Source organism: Euprymna scolopes, chromosome 33, assembly GCF_053919585.1.
Source record: "Euprymna scolopes isolate OS-2025 chromosome 33, ASM5391958v1, whole genome shotgun sequence".
Lineage (NCBI taxonomy): Eukaryota > Metazoa > Mollusca > Cephalopoda > Sepiida > Sepiolidae > Euprymna > Euprymna scolopes.
Genome location: NC_136514.1, coordinates 4,372,060 through 4,395,602, shown reverse-complemented (window position 1 = coordinate 4,395,602; position 23,543 = coordinate 4,372,060). Strand labels below are relative to the sequence as shown.

Here is a 23,543-nt window from a genome sequence, read left to right as displayed (position 1 = left end):
GAAATTTTGCTTTTTGAAAATATCAACATTTTACCTTTTCATAAATTTCTGGGAGGAACAAAATGCAAAAATGCATCAGGCATAAATTTTTCATTTTGTCTCTTTCCCATTATGTGTGTGTGTGTGTATGTGTTATAATGTATATTTGCATATGTGTGCGCATTTATTAAAAAGTTAGAACCGATCCTGATGCAGTTTCTGTTAAACATAAAAGTAATATACATTTTATATCTCTAAATTACAACCTAAGAAATAATAGATGTAAGGAGAAGGTTCCTGGGTGTTTATTTCTTTTCTGGTATTATATAAGATGTTTTAAACTAATCAACTTTCTAGAAACAAATTGTTAAAAAAAAAAAATAAAAAAAAAATAAAAAAAAAAACAATCAATAAATTATCTTCCACGTTTATATAAATGGAGTGTAAGTAAAAGGCAGAAAAACTGATGGAGGAGTCTCGAAGGGGTAGGAGAGGGGGCAGGAAAGAAAGACTCATAACTTCTTCCTCCTCCATCATTAACAAATACGTTATCATCATCTCCACATTTCTTACCTGTCAATTGGCCAGATGATTATATATATATATATATATATATATACACACACACACACACACACACTCACATAGGTTGCGTAATCAAACTCAAATGGTTAAGCTCAATGGATATTAGACAATCCTAGAGCTCTAGTATGTAATTCCAGAGCAATTATAAACTGAGATATTTTCTGATAAGAATAGGATCTCAAATCAATCAAAATTAGTCTTGGAAAAACAAATAAAAAACAAAATTAGATAATTACAAAGTCTGAATCTTCAATTTTTTTCTTACGTAAATCTAAAAGATACAGATTTTGTCATTTTGCTCTGATTGTGTAGCTATGAAGAAACAGCTGTTATTTTTTTTTTTTTAATTAAAACCAATTTTGCCTGATTAAAGACCTTGATTTTCTAAGAAAATATCTCATTCATACGTATATATTAAAGTAGGTATCTCACATTTTATATATTTATCTCAAAGTGGAGTTATTCACACAGGAATGAGCAAATATGCAAATCTAAATCAATGCAGACATTGTTTTTATCAATTATTTTTGATGATCAATAGTTTTCAAAAAGTGATTGTATGCAAAGAACATATTTTTTTGTTTTTCTTATTTAAAGAGAATGTCTATACAAAAGTGGGTTTTTCTTGTTGCCAATGGTTTTCATTTTTTTATACAACATTGACAAGAATAACGTAACTATCCTTCATGCTGGCCATATCAAGGAGAGGAGGGTCAGGCCAAAAAACTGGACATTTTTTTAGGGAGGTCTTTTCAGCCTCCGTACAAAGAATTGAGACGTTTACATGAGGGAGTGTCCAAATTTACAGCTTTCTGATATAATTTTACATCACCATAATTCTTTGCGCGCCACATCATCGTTTCTTCTGAAAAACAAACAAAACAAAATTATGTTTTCGTGGATACGTGGGAAATTATTATATACATTACACAAATATTTTCAAATTAAAATAAATCTCTTTACAGACAACCATGAAAAAAGTTTTTCTTTATGTGTATATAATAACAAAGAATGAATAAAACACTTTAAGAAGAGTTAAAAACATTTAATTTTCAAAAAGGAAACAATTTAGTGGATTGTCCACTTAATTTTTGTTTCCCTTTTGAAAATTAAATATGTTTTTAACTCTTCTTAAAGTGTTTTATTAATTCTTTGTTCTCATAAGCGCTATTTCTTATTTGGTTTTATTGGGCTTTTACATCTGGTTAGGATTACTTTATAAATATTAAGTCTTTAATATTTATAATATATTTTACGTTTACTATTTTGGATTATCTTTGTAAACTTAATCGTAATTCTTATTTCATTATCTATAAATGTGTGTCTGTGTGTGTGTGTATACATTTCCCTACGCAATAACTGTCAATTTTCAGTCTACAGACTTGAAATTTGATATACAGGGTATTGAGATTTGGGAAAATCTTTGTAATCCATTTTCGGCCAGAAATTTGGCTGTTAAGGAGTCAAAGTGCAACGATTTGACCTTTGAGAACTCTACCATACTGTCGCTAATTTTGGAATAAACAATTGAAATTTTAGATATAGGTTCCTTGGACATGGATCTAACTTGATTTGAGCCCAAAACAATAAATGTTAAGGGGTCATAATAGGGGTCAAAGTTTCAAAAAATTTGACCTCTGCGGTCTCTACCAAATTACTCAGACAATTTCTGGTCTAAACATTTGAAATTTGACATAAATGGTATTCAGAGATAGGGCAAGCTTTTTAATAGGTTTGGGTCAAAAATTTGAGCTACCAATACATGTATGTATGTATGTATGTATGTACGTTTGCATGTCTGCCTAAAACTTTCGACAGAGGCGACGTATTTTCACAAGATCCATATCGTTTTGAAGTTTGACATTTAAGACGACAAATATCAAAAAATTGGCTAAAAACATTAATTTCTCCACCCTCAACTGGGCACTTTTCTACAGGGAGGAGTCGCTTTTTTCGCCGATATTCTCAAAAGTCATCCCCTCTTTTCGATTGTCTAGCCTTAATTTAAACCTACGTCACTTTTAGTTTGGCGGTGGTTGTAACAGCAAAGACGTCATGATTTTTCCCATTCTTTTCCTCCTTCGCGGTACGAGTTAGAACCTGCCTTCCTACTGACACTTTTCTTTTTTGCTCAACATACAACTCCAAACACCCGGGCAATGCCAGGCTGAAATGCTAGTATATATTATATGATATATATATATATATATATATATAAACCTTATGGCTACATATATGAATACGTTACATGAAAGATCGCCCTGAATGAACTGGTAATTAATTCTCAAGTAAGGTGAGCAGTACAAACAATGACACCAAATCTGCAAAACAAATCATTCCCACGGGATGAATCATAGATAGATGACCTAGAAGATCAAAACTTAGTTATGAAGTCAAACGAAACAGACAAAGCAAGGTGGAGTCGAGGTTATTAGTAACATGACCTTTTGCCGAGCTGAGAAAGAAAGGATTTCGAATGAGTGCCTATGGGAGCAATGCGGGAGAAAGAGAGGGATTGTCAATAATGGGAGTTTGTCCATGGAAGTCGCTCCCTAATGCTATAAAGAAACTTTAAATCATTAAGAGCAAAATGCCCCCCCTCCCTAGACATCTGCTGCTATGCCCACCCATTAGTGCTAAGTCAATTAATCAGCTAAAAAGACTTTAGTCTCTTACTTGTGTGAATCAATTCTTTCCAGAAATAAAACCCTTAGAAACTCTCAGTGAGCGTCTCCTTTCTGTATGAAGAGAAGTTTACGACCATTCATGACCAAAGAAAAAGCGAGCAGCAGTGTTGAATATTGACTCAATTAAAGCGAGATAAGATGTTGGGATGTGTTGGAAGTTTTGTTCATCAAGATGGAATATTTCATTAACAAAAGAAAACAAGTGAAGCATACCCTGCGAATGCACAGTAAACAAGCCCCCCCCCCCCATTTAGCCTCAAAAGTCCCCAGGGGTCATCAAATCCTGGTGAAAATGAACAAACGGTGCAATTTTAGGCCTTAACATGTAAATTTGAGTTCTGCACTATGCAAAAAAGAAATGACTAAATCCATCATTTGCCCCCCCCCCCCATTTAGTCCCAAAAGTCCCCAAGGCCATAACATATTTAAATTTGAGTTTAGCACCATGCAAAACTGCTAAATAGAAACACAGAAAATTTCGGACAAATATGGTAAAATAGTCCCAGAAATGGAGTGTTTTTATTAGCTCTAAAAGAGCCCCTGGGCACACCCAAGAGTTATCGCAAAGTATAGACAAACAAAATTATATAAAAATCAGTTAGTTACAAATTTTCAGAAAATTTTATAAAAATCCAAGGCATCAATTTTTTTTTTTACTAAGCCCAAAAGTGTCAATTTTAGCCATTTTAACCCGAAAGGCACCCCTGAAAATCCGTTCTGTTCCCTTTTTTTTTTCTCATATCATGTTTAATGTTTGTGCAAAATCTGAAAAAATTTCAAGGTGTAATTATTGGGAAAAGTGTGGACAGACAAACGGACGAACAGACAAATGGACAAGAGTGATGAATTTACAGGAGACCAATGAGTGTTTTCGATAGCAGAAGAATGTGTAAAAGAGAAAAATCTCATTAGTATGCCCTATATTTAAGAATTCAGGTGATCATCTCCCTCTCAGTACAGACCAATAAGTCTCCTGTGTGTCATAAGTAAGTTGCTGTGCTGAAATCTGTGCGAGATAGAGAAGTAGACAACCACCTCAGCAAAAATAACCTTCTTGGTGACACCCAATATGGTTTCTCTTTTGCTAGATCTATAGCAGATGTGCTTACGATTATTTCATATAGGATTAGCCAATCTCTTAACGGAGGTTTCCTTTCTAGGGAAATTGCTCTTGACATATTAAAGGCCTTTGGTAGGGTATGGCATAAAGGTCTACTTCACAAGATCTCCAGTTATAGTATAACTGGAAATTTTTTTTCAATTATTAAATCATTTCTCTCTGAGAGTAGGTATCCCAAACTGGCCTAGTTTAGGTGCGAAAACTAGTAAATAAAGTAAAATTTCCCTTAACTTCAACTTGCGATATCTCGTTTGTTTTTTGGGTTATTTTGATATGGTTTTGATTTAAATAAAATTTAATCTTTTGTCTTTATAGATATATAATTCTTTTTCTTGTGTCTTTAATAGTTTTTTTTTCAGGATTTTTCAAGTTATGCCTCTAATTTTGGTAAATGTCGCTTTATTTTTTACACAAAAAAAATGTTGATGTTTTTCAAATTTGTTGCGCTTCATATTGTGAGTCTCTAAGTATATAAAAATGGTATCATTTTAAAGAAAAAAGGTCACTTAATAACATGGTGAGGTTATTAAAAGGTTATAAGTGGTTTTTCTAAAAATAAAAACCAACTTGAAAACTTCAGTAAAAGAAACATGAAAGAAATTTTATAGTAAGAATTCAGAAAAAGGCATCGTTTTGTAGAGGAATATCTCCTCTTTAATAATCTGTTGGTGTCATGTTTATGGCCCCATAAATCAAGGAGCGCACACTAATAAAAGTTGGGGTACCTACAGAGATTTTCAACTTAATGCCAGAGAGACCAATTATCAACTGTCAGCTAGCCAGTAGCCACACAGCAGCACAACGTACTGACTGACTGAACGGAAAAACATAAACAAACAACTCGTTTCACTATGGACTTACCAAAGTTCTTAGGTGAGTTTGTTTTTTCTTTATTATTTAAAAGTTATAGAAAGATATTTTTTTAATTAATATTTTTAGAACGTCATTAAAAAAAATGAAAATTTACAGTTTAAAAAATAATGCCAGTTTATTTTCTATAGCTTTTTTCAAACTTTCATATTATCTTTCATCGCTTTCTCCTTCAGTTACGGTTGGATAAACTTCAGCATTGTTAAATTATTTTAATTAAATTAATTAATACAACTGTGTACAAAACATTTTTAGTTGTGTGGGACTGACGGAAACTTTTATTTTTTTCGGTTGGATAAACTTTAGCATTGTTAAATTATTTTAATTAAATTCCATAAACAAAACGTTCGGCTAGTGACTTATGACGATAAAGTATATGTTTTTGTTATTGTTCAGAAACATAGGTTTTTTTAATTATGAAAAACAAAAAGAGAATTAAAAAAAAAAATTATTTAAAATAAATTACTTAAAATAAGCATTATTTATTTACTAATTTTTTGTTTCTTTGTTTTGGATTCGTAAAACATGTCAACATTTACGCTTTGTAGAAAAAAAAACTGACTAAATATAAAAACTCAGTTCCAAGGCTATATATTAGCAAATATATTAAATTATTTTGTCCTAAAATTTGAAAATAATTACATAAAAACTTTTTATGTCAGCATTAACAGAAATTATGACAGAACGCATATTAATTTTTTTTTTTGTCGTCACCCGTACATACACTCATAAACAATAAAAGTGGTTGCAGGACAGAATGGCTGGCATTCTGCAGCAAAGAAGGGTATCAATCTCAAATCACAAGTTATCGGGCAAATAGGTTTAATTCTCTATTTGAAAATGCCCTGGCAATATATCACCATAAAGACCACATAAAATTATTTTTATCTGTGTTTGCAATATCTTGCAATATGAAATTACAGAGTGTTTTGGCTGACATTTCTGATGAGAGACTACATTCCCTACTTGCTGCAGTTGGTTTGCTGAACATTAATTTGGCCAAACCTTTCTGGAAACTTGTTAACAGCACTGTTCAGTATGTTGACTTCCATCACTATATCAAGAAAATGGCTCTAAGTTTAGAATGCTGGATCAACAATCCCCAGTTGTTATTAAAATCTGACTGTAAAGGTGTATTTAATGGGGAATTCTTTGAGGAAGGCAATGTGTCTCTCTGTATTAGTCTCACAGCCCCTGAACTTGTTTTAGAATGTTTGCGCAAGATACTCAGTAAGTTCCTCATTGTCACTAAGCACCAGTTGCATGACTTTTTAGAAGGAGGTGCTTTTGGAAAAGATGTAGATCAGGAAACGAGAGATGCCTTGAAGAGCTGCCCTTTAACAAATCTGTCAGGTGAGCATGCCTTTGGAGATTTCGATTTTAGCATGCAAACAAAACGACATGCATCACTACATAATCGATCATCTTCAAATATGCTTAAGCGCAATCGGACAACAGCTTGGTTGGAAGTAATACCATCAACAAAGAGGCAATCCATTCTGAGCATCTCCAGAAAACATGCAAAACATTTGCGACAAAAACATGCACAACAAGAAGCCCTTGTGAAACTACGTGTCCAAGAAAAAATTGCACAAAATGAAAGATTAAAGAAGGAAAAAGAACGTCAAGCTGCTGCTGAGAAAGAGAGAATTATTAACTCTGTTATTAAGCATGGTGGTCCAGTGAAGTCTGATAAACAGATAAAAGAAATTTCAGAAAGTGGTTTGGAAGCACTCAAAGACCAATTGAGATACCTCAAGGTTGTTTTAGGTGTCAAAATCAACACCAGTGGAAATAAAGTTCAACTGGAAGCTGCTCTCTCTGACTACTTGAAAAGAAATCCAATTGATTCATCTCCACCTCCACCAAAGCAACAAAAAAATGTCTTCCCTAAGTGAATCTGCTGAACATTCAGATAACTCCTGCAGTTGTGATGAAGATCCATCTCAGGATATCTTCAGTTATGAACATCAAGGACAATGGGTAGCTGTCTACTATGACACCAACTTTTACATTGGCCAAGTCATTGATATTATATCTGCATCCAGCGCTGTAGTAAAATTTTTAATGCAAACAAAAAGTAGAAAAGATTATTTTCGATGGCCTTTATCAGATGACATTGCACAAGTAGAGTCAGCATTTGTCTACAGATGGGATTTTGAGGTAATGCCAGTTTCAAGTGATGGTAGGATTTGGAGGGTTCCTGAGATATCTACCATAGCAGAAGCCTATGAAAGAATTCTGAGAGAAGATCGATAAGAAAGGAATTGTAGTAAGACCTAAAATATCTTTCTTACTTGTTTTTTTAAGTTGAAAGTTTTTCAATGTTTAAAAAGAATGATTTGTGCCTTTTTTTTGTATAAAAAATTTCTTAATATTATTGTCGTCGGTGCTTTTTTGGCGAGTTTAAATTTCCCAAAGTAAAAGTATTTCTGTGGCAAAAAGTTTTGTTATTAGAAACAAGGCAACCATTTTTTTGAATTCCTCACTCCAAAATTAGTAAAGTTGCAAAGTTTCAAGCTTCTACCACCAATGGTTACAGTTTTATAGCAATTTCAGTAACGTATACTTTTGACTCATTTTTTTTACCTTTTTTGCCCTTTTTACAAAATTGCCTGTTTGACTGCTTTTACATGGTCCACAATTGAGTGGTTTTATCACTTTATAATTAAAAGAAAGAATTATCTTGATCTCTAATGTGTTTTGAATCATACTAAGAAGATTCAATACATTAGCTATTAAAATGAAATTGATATGAACAGTTAAAGTTGCATTTCCGTGTCGTATTTTCACTGTTTTCAATTTGATAGAGGGATTTTGCCTAGTGTTTAAGTTGGTTTCATCTAATATTTATTGCCTAAATTTGTATTAATTTTCATCTACTACAAGATGACATTACATTTATAAGGATTTTTCACTTGTTAGTAGCTTACATTTTTAGTTATAGACTATGAAATTTGGCTTCTCGGCCACAATAGCAAATTTCAACTTTCCGACAAATTTTGAATGATCATAACTTGATGGCTAATTGACCTACCAAAATAAATTTGGTATTTTTGTAAATGGTTTACAAAAATCTACATGCCCACATTACTTTTTTTTAGATATGATAAAAATAAAATTTTGGTTTGGGATACCTACTGATAGGTTCATAAGAGTAGTGGTTGATGGACAAAAATCAGAGGCCTGCAGTATTAATGCTGGAGTCCCTCAGGGGTCCATCCTGAGTCCAACTCTCTTCCTGATTTATATCAATGATCTTCCAAATCACATCCTAAGATCACTCTTAGACATTTATGCTGATGACACTACCATCTATGTCAACACTTCAAAGGCCGTAAATGGCCAAGTTTTTGATTCTCTCTCCAATAATCTTGAGCATATGGTACAATGGGGAAAAAGATGGCTGGTTACTTTTAATGCATCTAAAACCAAGCTTCTATCTTTACATCATCAACTCTCTGATCCCCATCTGGTATCAATTGATGAACGGCTCTCGTCATGGGAAGGCTTCATGTTTTGACAAGCTTCTGAGCTTGATCTTTACGCCTGATCTGAAATGGAACACGTACATCAAATCTGTTGCCAAGGTCGCTGGAAAAATGGTGGGATCCTATCGATCCAGTAGATATTTACCTGCTGATGCAATTCTCTACCTATATAAGAGCCAGGTATGTCCAAGGATAGCGTATTGTTGCCACATCTGGGTAGGAGCTGCTAGAAAAATCTTATCCTGCCTTGACAGAGTTCAAAATAGAGTTTGTGGCCAAGTGGGGAATGCCCTTTTCTCTTTCCTGCAATCTCTTTCTCACAGAAGAGACGTTGCGAGCCTGTCTCAGTTTTATCGTTATTTTCATGGCAAGTGCTTGTATGTAATGATACAATTAAAAATTTATACTAAAATACATATTATTTGGCATTATTTCATGGACACAGTTTATAAGGCTCACAAGTGTGCGCGTACACACACACACCTCGTCATAAGTGAAGCAGACAGTTTATAAAAATTTTGTTGTAACTAAGGAAATGATTTTAAAAGAAAATTCGTTCAACTTCAGGATGTGCAGTTTGAATGTTGGAATCTTGCATAGAAATTCTGGTGAGATTGCCAGCATGTAAAATAGATGTCAAAAATATGATGATGATGATGATGAATGATGATGATGAATGATGATGATGAATGATGATGATATGAATGTTATGGATGATGATGATGACGATGAATGATGATGATATGAATGTTATGGATGATGATGATGACGATGAATGATGATGATATGAATGTTATGGATGATGATGATGAATGATGATATGAATGTTATGGATGATGATGATGAATGATATGAATGTTATGGATGATGATGATGAATGATATGAATGTTATGGATGATGATGATGATGAATGATATGAATGTTATGGATGATGATGATGATGAATGATGATGAATGATGATGATATGAATGTTATGGATGATGATGATGATGAATCTGACGATGAATGATGATGATATGAATGTTATGGATGATGATGATGACGATGAATGATGATGATATGAATGTTATGGATGATGATGATGATGAATGATGATGATATGAATGTTATGGATGATGATGATGATGATGATGAATGATGATGATGATGAATGATGAATGATGATGATATGAATGTTATGGATGATGATAATGATGATGATGAATGATGATGATGAATGATGAATGATGATGATATGAATGTTATGGATGATGATGATGATGATGATGAATGATGATGATGATGAATGATGAATGATGATGATATGAATGTTATGGATGATGATGATGATGAATGATGATGATATGAATGTTATGGATGATGATGATGATGAATGATGATGATATGAATGTTATGGATGATGATAATGATGATGATGAATGATGATGATGACGATGAATGATGATGATATGAATGTTATGGATGATGATGATGATGATGATGAATGATGATGATGATGAATGATGAATGATGATGATATGAATGTTATGGATGATGATGATGATGAATGATGATGATATGAATGTTATGGATGATGATGATGATGAATGATGATGATATGAATGTTATGGATGATGATGATGATGATGATGAATGATGATGATGATGAATGATGAATGATGATGATATGAATGTTATGGATGATGATAATGATGATGATGAATGATGATGATGAATGATGAATGATGATGATATGAATGTTATGGATGATGATGATGATGATTATGAATCTGTTGCTTGAACAGAATATGATGAATGTTTTTTATCGTTGTTTGTCTCATTCAATTTTCAGGCAAGTGAAAAAAAAAAAAAATCAAATTAAAAATTGCTTCCACTACCCCCTTTTTCCAATCGAAGGAAGAAATCTATCAGTCTAAATTATTTTGGAATTGCTGACCAAGTATTGTCCTGTGCATCAATCTCTTAAAAATGATTTTCTTACAAATCAAAGTACTTGATCAATTTATGTGATTTTTGGAATATGATATTTTTATTTCGTCAGTGATTTTTCTTTAGTTTTGCTTTTTAATGTAAAGGGAATTTTGGACAAGAACCAAAATAATTAAGCTTAAAACAACAAAAAGCTTATAAAAATAAAATACCCCCCCCCCAACCTTACTTGAAACTCTAAATCCTAATGGAAATTGTTATTTGTAAGTTAATAACCCCCGTCTCTTGAAAGCTAACAATCTGCTTTATCCCCCCAAGCTGCCACTAAACTCCTACATTGCACACGCCTTTGTAGTGGAATCTTTAACATCCAGCCCTTAACCTTCACATGCTAATTGCTTAATAGTAACCACTAAACATCTATACATTTCTACCTCTAAGACATGCATTAGAGTTCATTCCTATCCAGTTAGGTACTTAACAGCCAAAGTATGTACTCAGAAGCAAAGCGACCTGCATTAAATAACTATGTCTCCTCCTAGATAGTTTTGCAACGATTAATACAAAACTGAACCGATACTCCTTGTTATGCAAAATGTCCCATGACTCTTACTTGAAAGCTGAAATTATCTTCCTTCAATAATAGAAACATACTTAATACCTACCACTTATTCGCAACTATTGAAAACCTGCCCATTGAATAATTACAAGAAACCTTCTCTACCACCAATAGCAATAGCAATGTTGCCATATCTGGGTAGGAGCTGCTAAAAACAGCCTATCATGCCTTGACAGAGTACAAAATAGACTACGTGGCTTAGTGGGGGATGCCCTTTTCTCTACCCTGCAACCTCTCTCCCACAGAAGAGACGTTGCGAGCCTATCCTTGTTTCATCATTATTTCCATGGCAGGTGCTCGTCTGAACTCCAATCTCTGGCCCCCCCCCCTCGCCAATCTTTCACGAAAAACACCCGTCTAGCTGAATCCACTGTGAAAAATTTCCCCCACTATATCTGTGCCTAAATCAAAACGTGGATTCCATGAACAAAGCTTCTTTCTTAGAACTACATGCCTGTGGAACTGTTCCATCTGTCTGCTTCCCACCGGACTACAACTTGGATGTCTTCAAGTCCAACGTTAAATTCCTAATGAACCGCACCCTCAAGTAAACACTACATCAAATCTCCACACTAACGTAATGTACTTGCAATAACCCTTATCCCTGAGTGGCTTCCGGACCTTGATAAGTGGTGATCACTGTAAAAAAAAAAAAAAAAAAAAAAAAAAAGGCTTTCTCTGAGAGTACATCTTTCAAACTCCTTGGAAACACGAGTTGGAAAAATTACATTGAAAGCATTGCCAGAGCCGCTGCAAAGAAGGTAGGCTCTCTCTACCGTGCTAGAAAACTACTGACACCCGAAAGCATCCTGTACCTCTATAAGGCCACCATTCGCCCATGTATGGAGTATTGCTGTCATATTTGGGCTGGTGCATCTGCTACTTGTCTCTCACTCCTGGACAATGTTCAAAAGAGAGTCACAAATCTGATAGGCCCTGAACTGGCATCTAAGCTTCAGCCTCTGTCCCATCGACGAAATGTGGCATCCCTTTGACTGTTCTACAAGTATTTTAATTGAGAATACTCTGACGAACTGCAAGCACTTGTGCCCCACGACGTAAACATCCTCGACAAACCCAACAGGCAGCTAAATCCCATCTCCACACTGTAGAGATCCCTAGATGTAAAAGATCTTTCTACTCCAGTAGTTTCTTCCTCTGAACCGCTAGACTCTGGAATTCCATTCCAGGTTCCTGCTTCCCCAACTGTACTAACATGCAGAAGTTCAAGTGTAATGTGAACAGACATCTTGCTGCCCAAATCCCTACATAGTACCCCAGTAGTTGTTGCCCCTGATAGTAGCCCTCTATACCAAAGTGGCAATGTGCCTTATTTGGGGTGAAAATGCAATAAAAAAAAAAAAAAAAAAAAAAAAAAAAATTTAAAAATAAAAGACATTGCACAAAATGTTTATAAAGAATTCCGGCTGCTTCGAATGCAAACAACACGCAGAATATGATTATTCTTAAACAATACTTACTATAATTTTTTTCTTTGAAACAACTGGTACGCAGATTTGAAACATATTCTTCTTCTACTTGTCTTTCTATTCTTCGTAAATCATATTTGGAATCGACATGAAAATCATCTTTCACAAAATATGGAACTTTCAGGTGATTCGTTAACCTTTCAGTAGAATATTTCCTGAAGAGGAAAAAAAAAAAAAAAAAGCATAAGATTTAAAGCGAGAGGATTTAAATTTTAAATGAAATTGAAATACAAATTGTCAATTTGTGTTATGAATAAATTATGAAAAATGAAAAGAAAAACACAATAATTGTTTATATATTTAACATTACATCTTTATTGTTCTAAGACTTTCTTAAGATAACGGATTTGAAGAAAAACAGAAATTGAAAATCGAAACATGCAGTGCATCTGTGTATATCCTTGATTTATTTGTCAAGGGAATTGGCGGTCTTGGGGATTGATTCTGTTAAAATTCTATTGTCTAAAATCTTTGTTGCATAAAAGTTTTCTTAGTTGTCCAATTTTCCGCTGGTCTTCCACTACATTTTCTTATTTGAGGGTCAATCTCCTCGATGTGATCAAACTAAATGGTTAGGAATTTTTCAAGCTTTGGTATCTTCAATCTTATTGACACTGCATCAGAAGCGATATTCTGGTTCAATCTGACTCTACATAACATTCATCTTATCATTAATCCGAAGATTGGCAAACAAGCAGCATCCTCACCAGCATTGTAATACAACTGTTATATATCCTCCATCCGATAGTATGATAGATATGTACGGCATAATCACGTTGACACACTAGCTCTCATCAGATCACCAAAGTTAAGCAACATTGAACCTTGCCAGTACCAGATGGTGACCATTTGAGAATTCTAGGCGCTGTATGTGTTTTCTGCTTATCTTGGTATTGTTTCTAGTCATCCTGAACCTCTACCACTGGTATTCAACAATGTCGACTCAGGAGAGGTGTGGGCAGAGATAGCGCAACTCTTGCCACAAAAATTTAACGCGCAAACACCCTTACCGTGGGTATCCATAGTCTGTCAAAACTAAAAGGAAGCCTTTTTTGTTATCCGATAGTAAGAGAGAGTTTGTGATGTCAAGATGCTGATTTTACCTAGACTTGCAACTATCTGTCACCCAAGTCGTGATCCAACTATGGTCAGTGGTCAAGTGGGTGTGTAAATGTCTCTTCTCTCAACATGGCCAAAGCAATGTGACTGATTGACCGTCAAAAGTTCAACAGACTTTAGCATATTCAGCCAACAATGTATCAGTACTGATATGACAGCATTTATGTTCATTTGATCATTAAGCGCAAGACAAGCAAGAAAAACTAATGCAACAAATGGTCATAATTAAAATATCACAAAATTTTTCAGGAATTCATTAAAATTGGCTGCAATAATTTTTAAAACTAAAATTAATTATCAAGTAATAATGAAAAAGATTTTTATTATTATTTCTGGTGTGCATTTACATCAACTAGAAAATGTGTAAATTACATTTTAAAAAATTGTTTATAATCGTTTTATACAAGAGAAATAGTTCGCTGATGATGGCTCACGGCTACAAATTCAGAATAGTGGTGTGCAAGAGAGAAAATAGCACTTTACTGAATGGTTTCTGTTGCAATATTTTTTTATTATTATTAGGGGATATGCTCATTGAAAGTTGGGAGGTTCTATTTATAAATGCTGCCGATAGAAACCGATGAATCAAATTAATTCACGTTCTGCGATCAACCAATCAGAAACCAGAATTGCTCCATACAAATTAAACCTTTTAGCATTCCAGCCCATAATTTTTTTTTTTTTGTGTGTCAACACAAGAAGGACCTTTTGCTCTTTGGCTGCAAAACAATAAAGTCCAGAACCTGTACAGAATTCCAGAACACTTTTATAGAATAGCTACCCATTGGAAACTCTTCCAAAATTAAACATGGCTTCCAATTCAAGAGTTTCAGTAGAAAAAGAAAAAAAAACAAAAAAACATGTTTGTAATGTACAAATGAAACTGAAACAATTTGATTTTTCGATCGAACACTCCATAAACACTCCATCATCAAGATGCAACATTTAAATACAAGTGTGTAAAAATGTTATAAACAATATTTTTCAAAATAAGCCTAGAAATAAATGTATCAGAGTAGAGGAAAATTCCACTAAAAGTTTGAATTTAGAACTGTGTCAGGATATTGCATAGTGGATTAAAAAAAAACAACTCATTTTTTCTGGACTATTGTCATGGGAACAAGTTTAGTTTTATACTATATATGACCTGCTTCTGTAGATTATTGAAAATTAAGATACAGAGGTTCTAGCCTGGTCAAACCTTCCGTCAGTACACACCATGTTACAGCAGTGCCAGGTTCGTTGGGCAGGAGATATATATGCAGCATGCCTGATTCAAAGCTCCCAAAACAACTTCTTTATGGTGAACTGCTCAAAAGAAAAGAACTCGCAGGAGGACAGCAGAAACAGTTTAAGGACAATCCAAATGTCTTCCTCAAACAGTTCGATTTGCATTCTAATTAACTGGGAAAAGCTAACAGACGTTCCTGGCTTACCGCAGCTTACAAATGGGCTACAACTGCTGAATCTGCATTCAATGAAGAACGCAAGAGAAAACGTTACGTTAGAAAAGATAGAGCAGAATTATCGCACAAGTGTCCAACATGCAGAAATACTTCAGAGCTCGAATCAGTTTAACAAACCATCTTCGAACCCACACAAAAATCGCATGATCATAGTCATCTTTGAAAAAAAACAAAACAAAAAAACAAACAAACAAAAGTATTGTCGAACTTCAAATGATTTCGAACAGTCATTAATCAAGATGCAACAAAATTCCAGCTGCATCTATGATAATCAGGTGTACGAATATTCTGCTAAAGAGATGAGGATGGGTTCCTCATAATGCACAGGAGGCAGTCAATCATCTAAAACTAAATGTGACTCAACAAAACGTTTTGTGAGTAAAAAATGTTTTTATTGTTTACAGTTGGAGATTTGAGATTTGATAGTTAATAAAAGTAGAAAACTTTTTAAGTCAGTTTTAATATCACAGGTAAAGCTTATTCATCTTCATGTAAAAAAAAAAAAGGTTGAACTTACACTGAGTGTTGTAAACTAAATGGTGAATCTGGAACAAGAAAACTTCCCATAAGTGATAACAATATCAACATCAAAACTGGAGCAAGTTGGGTAAGTAAACTATATCCACTCTGAAACAAAATTTGAAAAAAATAAATAAATAAATAAATAAATTAGAAATATATATCATTTTTTAAAACTAATCTACAGACATGCAGGTTTCGGTGCCCTACCCATCTTTGGCATAGCTTGCTATATCTAGGAATCGAATCCCGTACCTCATGTATTAAAGTCCGGTGTCTAATCCCTTACACTATGAAGCCATAGACAATTTTACTGTTTATTTTTATTGCTTATATATTTACGTAGATTTTTTTTGTTTTGTTTTTTTTAAATGATATGATTAACTTAGCGTCTTCACCTTGAAACTCATATTTCTTAGAAAATCACACTTCACTGAAGGCTTGAAAAAGGAAAAGAATTTCTAATATTACCTACAGAATATCCTAAAAAGAAAAAAAACAAAAAAAAAAAAACAACTACAACAAAGAACACGGCTTCTAAAATTGTCGAAAACACTCAGTACGAAATAGAATGTTATACATTTAGTTTTCGTTTCATTCACTTATGTGCTTATGAATTTTCAATGACTGATTGCACTCAGATATCATGTCACTTTGTTTAGGGTCGGACTTTTTTCTTTTGCAAGCTCACTTTGCAGCGAGTCAACAGTCTTCTACAGTATTGTCTAATCACTTGTGTTATCTTTATTAAAAGTTAGATATGTTCATATATTTCGATGGATAAGGTTCCCTCCAAAACTAATTTACTCTGATGACTCACAACTTGAAATAAAACACATTAATAAATCGAGAAAACAACCAAAGTCAAAAACATGTTAATTTAAAAACAATACCTCAACTCCAATGTATTGTTCAAATAAGTTTCATATCAACAAAAATTTTAAAATAAAGCAGTTTCTTTAAAATTGATTTTAATAAAATCAAACACTATTTACAAAAGAATTGCAGTGAAATTACAAATAGATTGAGAGATGATAACCAGTTTGCAGGGAATATGAAGTGGAGATGGATGATAATTCAGATGTGGAGAAAGAATAGTCGGATAACAAAGGTATGATTGGAGCAAACGGAGGATCTGGTGTGATTGCAAGAGTTTGGATGGATAGAATAAGTTTAATAAACTGGTCATTACTAAACAGCAGAGCATTACCATTGTTAACCAAAGGAAGAGTTTGTCAGGCACATGTAATAATATTTGGTCGATGAAAATTGAGAACACATGACATTTATGATGTCATCGATTTGTTGACATCACAATACATATCATTTATTCAAACAAGATAAATAAGACCCAGAGAATTTTGCTAGTATTTTATATATATATATATATATATATATATATATATATATATATATAACACTAAATAAAATGTAGTTTTTCTTGAAGCATTGTGTGAATTATATATAAAAGATAACTTAAGTGTTAGAAGGCTATCATAATGCAAAGAATGGAATGTTGTCAGTATTAAGGAAGACAAAAACAAGTGATGTGTTTAAATCACTATATATATATATATATATATATATATATATATATATGATGAAAATAATGGAAATAGTATTCCGACAAAATAGAGAAAATAAAAAGGAACAAACCGTATTATGTGTTCATCAACGTTTCGTCTTTATTTCGAGACTTCCTCTGGGTGAATGAGATTAAGAAACCTGTACTGGTATATTTTTTGGTTTCTTAATCTCATTCATCCAGAGGAAGTCTCGATTTTCTATATATATATATATATATATATATATATATATATATATATAGTAATTTATAAAATATATATGGTGATTAAGCTACACTGAGTATTCTGCGTTTCATCTACTATAGGATTCGTCAGGCTTATGCATAAGCCTGACGAATCCTATAGTGGATGAAACGCAGAATACTCAGTGTAGCTTAATCACCATATATATTTTATAAATTACTAACTAGCTCTACCTACGTATTGAGCACTTTTGAAGTAAATACTTAAAGTTTACGCATAAATCTATACTTTCGTATATTAAATTTATGTGAGTAAATGAAGTAGTTATATATATATATATATATATATATATATATAATTAATGAATTTTATTATTTTTTTTCAATGATAAGACTTACTTACTAAGTCAAAATTATTGACAAAAAAAAATTCATTGAATATATATATATATATAAATAAATATATCACTTGTTTTTATCTTCCTCAACACTGACAAGGTTCCATTCTTTGCAGACCAGCTTTGGTTTTGCTGCTTTGGGATGAATTTTACTTCAAGCTTTTTTTTTTTTTGGTTGTCTTCCCTGTGTCCTTGCCAGGCCACTAATACATACCACCTTTTTTGGCAATTTCATAAGTTCCAAATCTCAATGACTATTGCTCAGAATTTATTAAATGAAGGCTTGTTGGAAAGCTAATGATCCGAGTTGCGTAGTGGGCTATGTAACTTAAGGTCACAAAGGGGATCATCCACCATTCAGAACCTATTTTTGTCACTTTTTTTACAGCCATAAAATGTTTCAATCATAGTCCTTTGCTTTTCTAGTTTTGCATATGAATTACAAAATATCTGATATTTCCTCAAACCCTTAATAGAGGGGAGACTAAAGCTTGCTATAGTTTCAAATGATTTGAAATAACAGCAAGGGGAGACTTGATTCCAAATATTTCTTATACGTTATATCTCCTCTCTTTGGTTTTCATACATAAAGTAAATTTCACAGTGTATAAGGATCATTTGAAACTGGAGATATTCATAATTGTACCCTATTTCCAAAAGAGGGGAGATATAACATGAGAAATATTTGGAATCAAGTCTCCCCTTGCTGTTATTTCAGATTATTTGAAACCATAGCAACAAGTTTTAGTCTCCCCTCCATCAAGGTCAGAGGTTTTGGGGAAATATATGCACAAAGCTATTGTTCATACTTGTGAAATTAGCACTCATCTATTTTGAGCAATAATTTAAAATCTTCCCATAATTAAATCTTCTAACGTTACACGTTTTTTTAAAACATCTATTGCATGGAGATATGATGAGAATGATACGATGTCTACTGGGAGTCTTTAGGACAGGCTTAAATTTGATGACATGAAAGGAAAGATTAAATTTGGACAATATCAAGAGGTGTGTGCAGAACTTTGATAGTATGGACACATTGAAAGAATGGCGAAAAGGTTCTGGGTTAGTAGATGTAGAACAGTTGAGGTAACACTGTCGTCAGGTGACAGGGGAAGACCAAGGAAAACATGGGAGAAAGTGATAAGGGTGGACTTAATAGATAAAGTGATAGGTTAGTTTAGAAGTAAATTTCTCAAAGCCGTACAACACATGCCAGCATGTAAAATGGACAACCTGTACGAGGTGTAAATGTAAAAGTTCATTTTCCGTAATGGTTAAAAAAAACAACATGCTTAGTGAAAGTCTTGTTATAAATTGAAAAGGAACAAAAGCGTATTAACAAAAGCAACATTTTTTTTAATGGAAAGACGTAGAAAACCAATAAATTTATAACATGCATCATGAATTTTTAAAAGTTTACAACTTTTTTAGTTATATGTGTTATCTGTTTTAATATCGATACGTATAAATTACTATTCCTTTGTGAAACAAGAAAGGGAGGTAATTCTGTATGTTTTCAAGCAACTGGCTTAAAATATTAACTAAAATATCACTTTAAAAAATTTTAAATAACTTTAAAAAATTTACTAACATGGCCTAAAAAAAAAAAAAATTTAAAAAAATTATGATTAATTACAAGAAAATGGAAAAAAAAAACATTTGGCGCAACTACATTATAATAGCAAAATTCGAAGGAGAGGTTAAATTAAAGAAAATGGTATCTACTGACTTTTTGTGCCAATTTTAACTAAAAGTAAAGATATCTACTTAATTGGCATGTTAGAAGTACTTAAATATTACCACATTATTTGAAAGAAAAAAAAATGAGTTTTCAATCTTTATCTTAAAAACCTTTGCCATATTTCTTTGAAAACAAATGGCATAACAAGGGAAGTAACTCGGTTATGTTAAAAACAATGCAAAACGTACAACTTATTAAAAAAATTGGCAAATCCCCAGTTTTTTTTTGGGGGGGGGGGTGCCAAACATTTTCACTAATTTTCATTAATAATTTTTCTACCTTACTGTCTTTTGTAATTATTAAAAATTTCAAATTTCATTATTAGAGTATAGTTACATTTTTATGTACATATTTTTTTATTGCTTCTGTTTTATTTAATAATTCACAATGATGCAGGTGTGTAATTTTCCATTAAGTGCTGCTTAGATCACCTTAACATAACAAAGTACAAAACCAACTTTGCAATCAAATGGAGATTAATCTCTGCTGTTCTGTACAGTGACTTTCTCACAAAAAAGCATCGCTAATCTTTCTCTACTCTTATTTTCATAGAGCATACTCAACTGAGCTTCTTCCTTGCTACCACAACTGTAAAGAACTTTTCTTTCTCCATATAACTAACATCAAATGTAATTTCTATGAACAAAAAAACTTCCCATCTGTGGAACATGTTACCATGGAAACGTTTCCCACTACACGGTTCTAGTCAAATCCAACAAATACTAGTCATAAACCATCCTTGAGTAGCTTTTAACCTTGATAAGTGGTGAATTAGCAAAAAAAAAAAAAAAAAAAATGTTTAATTAAAATTAAGAAAATTAAAATTATTTAAAGTCAAAACAATTCAATTAAAAAAATTTTTTTTAAATAAAAATAAATTTTTTATCAAAACTTAACGATTTATTTTAATTAAAACATTAAAATAAATTGAAATTAATTAATTTTAAAAATTAAAAAAAAAAAAAACAAATAAAAGAGCTTTCAATGATTCAAAATATTCAAATGCAATGAAACAAAGCGACTAAGGCTAAAACCATGTTGGATAAGCCACATGACGAGTCACTTTATTTCTTTTTGTATTTATGGAGAGTATTAGGTGGCCTAGAGCCTTCAAATTGATTACATTAATCAGGTAGTATATTTTCAGTTATTAAGAAAATTTTAAATTAAAAGAATTTTTCAATAAAAATAAACTTTTTTATTAAAATTTAACATTAAGATTAATTTTTTTTTTAATTACAAAATTAAAATCTAAAAAAAAAAAAAAAAAAAAAAAAAAAAAAAATTTTTTTAGATAAAATAAAAAAAATAACAAAAAAGAAAAGCTTTCAATCATTCAAATAATTCTGATGCAATGATGTAAACGAAAAAAAAAAGAGAGGGAGTTGTTACTGCAATCAAAAAACAAACACCAAGGCTTTTTTTTTTAAAGAAAAGTCCCCTCTTGTCTAGCAAAATGCTTACCGCCAATGAGCGTAGAAAGAAGGCTCTACGGATACCAGCGGCAGCACTGTGAGAGGGGACTTTCTCTTTCCTTTCACTTCCGGTAGTAGGAATAGTAGTAGAGAAGGAGGTTTTGCGGGTGGAGGGCCTACGCTTGGATGACGAAAATCTCTGTTGAAAATAGTAAAGTTTCCGGAACATGATGACAGTTAAAAATTTAACATATATGTTTGGTACTTCTATACAATGGCCCAGTCACACAAGAAAAAATAAATTTTTTTAAATCAAAATAAATAATTTATTTTTATTAATACTCCAATTTTTAGCATAGGTATCTTAATTAAAAACTTTGATAATTATAATGCATTCCAATAAAAACAGCAAAAACAAAAAAGGATTTTATTTTATTTGAAACATAATTATCTACTGCATTGTAACATGTTGGCCTCTCATCCTTTGCAAAAGATTGTATGGATAGTTTATCAGCGAAAACTCAGAAAACACAAAAGGAATTTTCATTTGAACTTGATTTGATATTAAGCGGCTTTACCAGTTTCTTATCACTTCGCAAAATAAGGATTAAACAATAAAATTAATGTGGTATTTTGGTTAAAGCATCCAATGTAGAGTAAGTCTAAGGTATTTTGGTAAAAAAAAAAAAAGGCATGAATATTGATCCAAAAAAGAAAAAATTGTCAAAATTGTATAAACATCATCCCCCACCCCAATAATGATTAGGGCTTCATGTTCAACATTTCATAAATATTTTTTTACTAAAAACAAATGTAGAAAGGAAACAGTGAAACAGTGTTAGATGATGAATTATTTTATTCTTGTAAAAAAAAAAAAAAAAAGAAAAAAAAAAAGAAAAAAAAAAGAAAAAAAAAGAAAAAAAAAAGAAAAAAGAAAAGAAAAAAAAAAAAAAAAAAAAAAGTAAACTATTCAATAAATTTTTTATATTTTTCATAAAACTAAAAACAAATTCCAAACAATGAAACAACATTTTACTATTTTATGCAAAAAAAAATTTTTTTTTTTATCAAACACTGTTCCTTACTTTAAGTCGCCTGTTTTTTGGGTTTTTTTTTTTTTACATCAACAATGTAAACGTTTTGTTTTTTTGGCTAAATAAAACCGCTTTGCAAAGTTTTCTACTTTAAAAAAATATTTTAAGTAATAGACATTTCATTCATTTCTTGTGAACAAAAACTTTTGCATTTATTCTTCTAAACAACATAAGAAAACATTAATATTTATTCATATAAAAAAACATTAATATTTTGGTAAATTCAATGCAAATTCTTTTAAATAACAGATGGATAGAAAAAAAAGAAATTCACTTCAGTGACGATACATGATAAAGAGTTCCTTTAAAAACTATAAGACAAATTGGCTTCAGCATCGCGCGCGCGCGCGAGAGAGAAAGAGAGAGAGAACGCGGGGAAGAAGAAAGTATGAGCATCACCGTCATAAGTTACGTAAGACCTGTTAATATCATGGATTAGAGACAACCAGAAGTAAATAAATTACTTTTTTCTTTTTTAATTGTCCGCGACATTGAGCTGTACTGTCACCACTGTAAGTTACTTATAAAAAATGTCCAAAAGTGACTGTATTATTTTATTTTCTAAAGACAAGGAATTATTTTCCATTGAAACACTTCTTGCTGAGGAAATTCAATAAAATGAGATTTTTTTTAAAGCAAAGACGTCGAATATTAGTGCAAAACTGAAGGAAACACCCTCCCCGTCTAATGATCATTTTTTCAATTTGATGAAAAACCAGGGTTACAAGTGAAACGTTTGCAAGTGATTTTTCCAAGTGACGACTAAAAATAATAAAACATGGAAACAGAGTTCCATATACAAGCGAACACATGAACACAAACTTGTAACATTAAGGTAAACTTAATTACTACCCTTTAATTCTGGCAATACCATTCTTTGCCACAAGGGGGCAACACATCTTACTTCCACATCCGGTTTGCATTGCTTTCTCTCTTTCTTCCTTGGACCTAGGACCATGCAGACGCTCCTGTTTTGCAGGATTGCAAAACACACTTGAACTCCCACAAAACAGTCTTGTAACAATAACGCAAATAATGTTTACTTATACATCTTCGGTGTTGAACTGTTTAACTTGTATCCATGTACTTCGGTTGTAAATATATCAGCAAATTTTGTGTACTCATTTCTTGGCTAAGAGGACCATGCGACTAATCCTACTAATTCCTCAATTTAAAACAAAGCGGGCACCCTTCCCCACTACAAGATTGGTGACTCTTATTCCTCTACTTAATAGAGGGCGGCTTCGT

The 23,543-nt window shown here is 32.3% G+C and overlaps 1 protein-coding gene across 2 annotated transcripts in view; it reads right to left on the bottom strand.

Annotated features, from left to right (window-relative positions):
- Positions 1–350: 350 nt before the first annotated feature.
- LOC145258110 (dnaJ homolog subfamily B member 12-like) overlaps positions 351–23,543 on the bottom strand; it is a 103,689-nt gene continuing 80,496 nt past the window's right edge. The window contains exons 7-10 of one of the 2 annotated variants that reach the window (XM_080115852.1): positions 21,251–21,400; positions 15,875–15,984; positions 12,764–12,927; positions 1,061–1,429 (exon numbers count right to left, since the gene is read on the bottom strand). In XM_080115852.1, the coding sequence (XP_079971978.1) occupies positions 1,317–1,429; positions 12,764–12,927; positions 15,875–15,984; positions 21,251–21,400 (537 nt within the window). In that variant the 3' untranslated portion in view covers positions 1,061–1,316. Of the gene's footprint in view, positions 1,430–12,763; positions 12,928–15,874; positions 15,985–21,250; positions 21,401–23,543 lie in introns of both variants that reach the window. The other variant, XM_080115853.1, reaches the window with a different exon arrangement.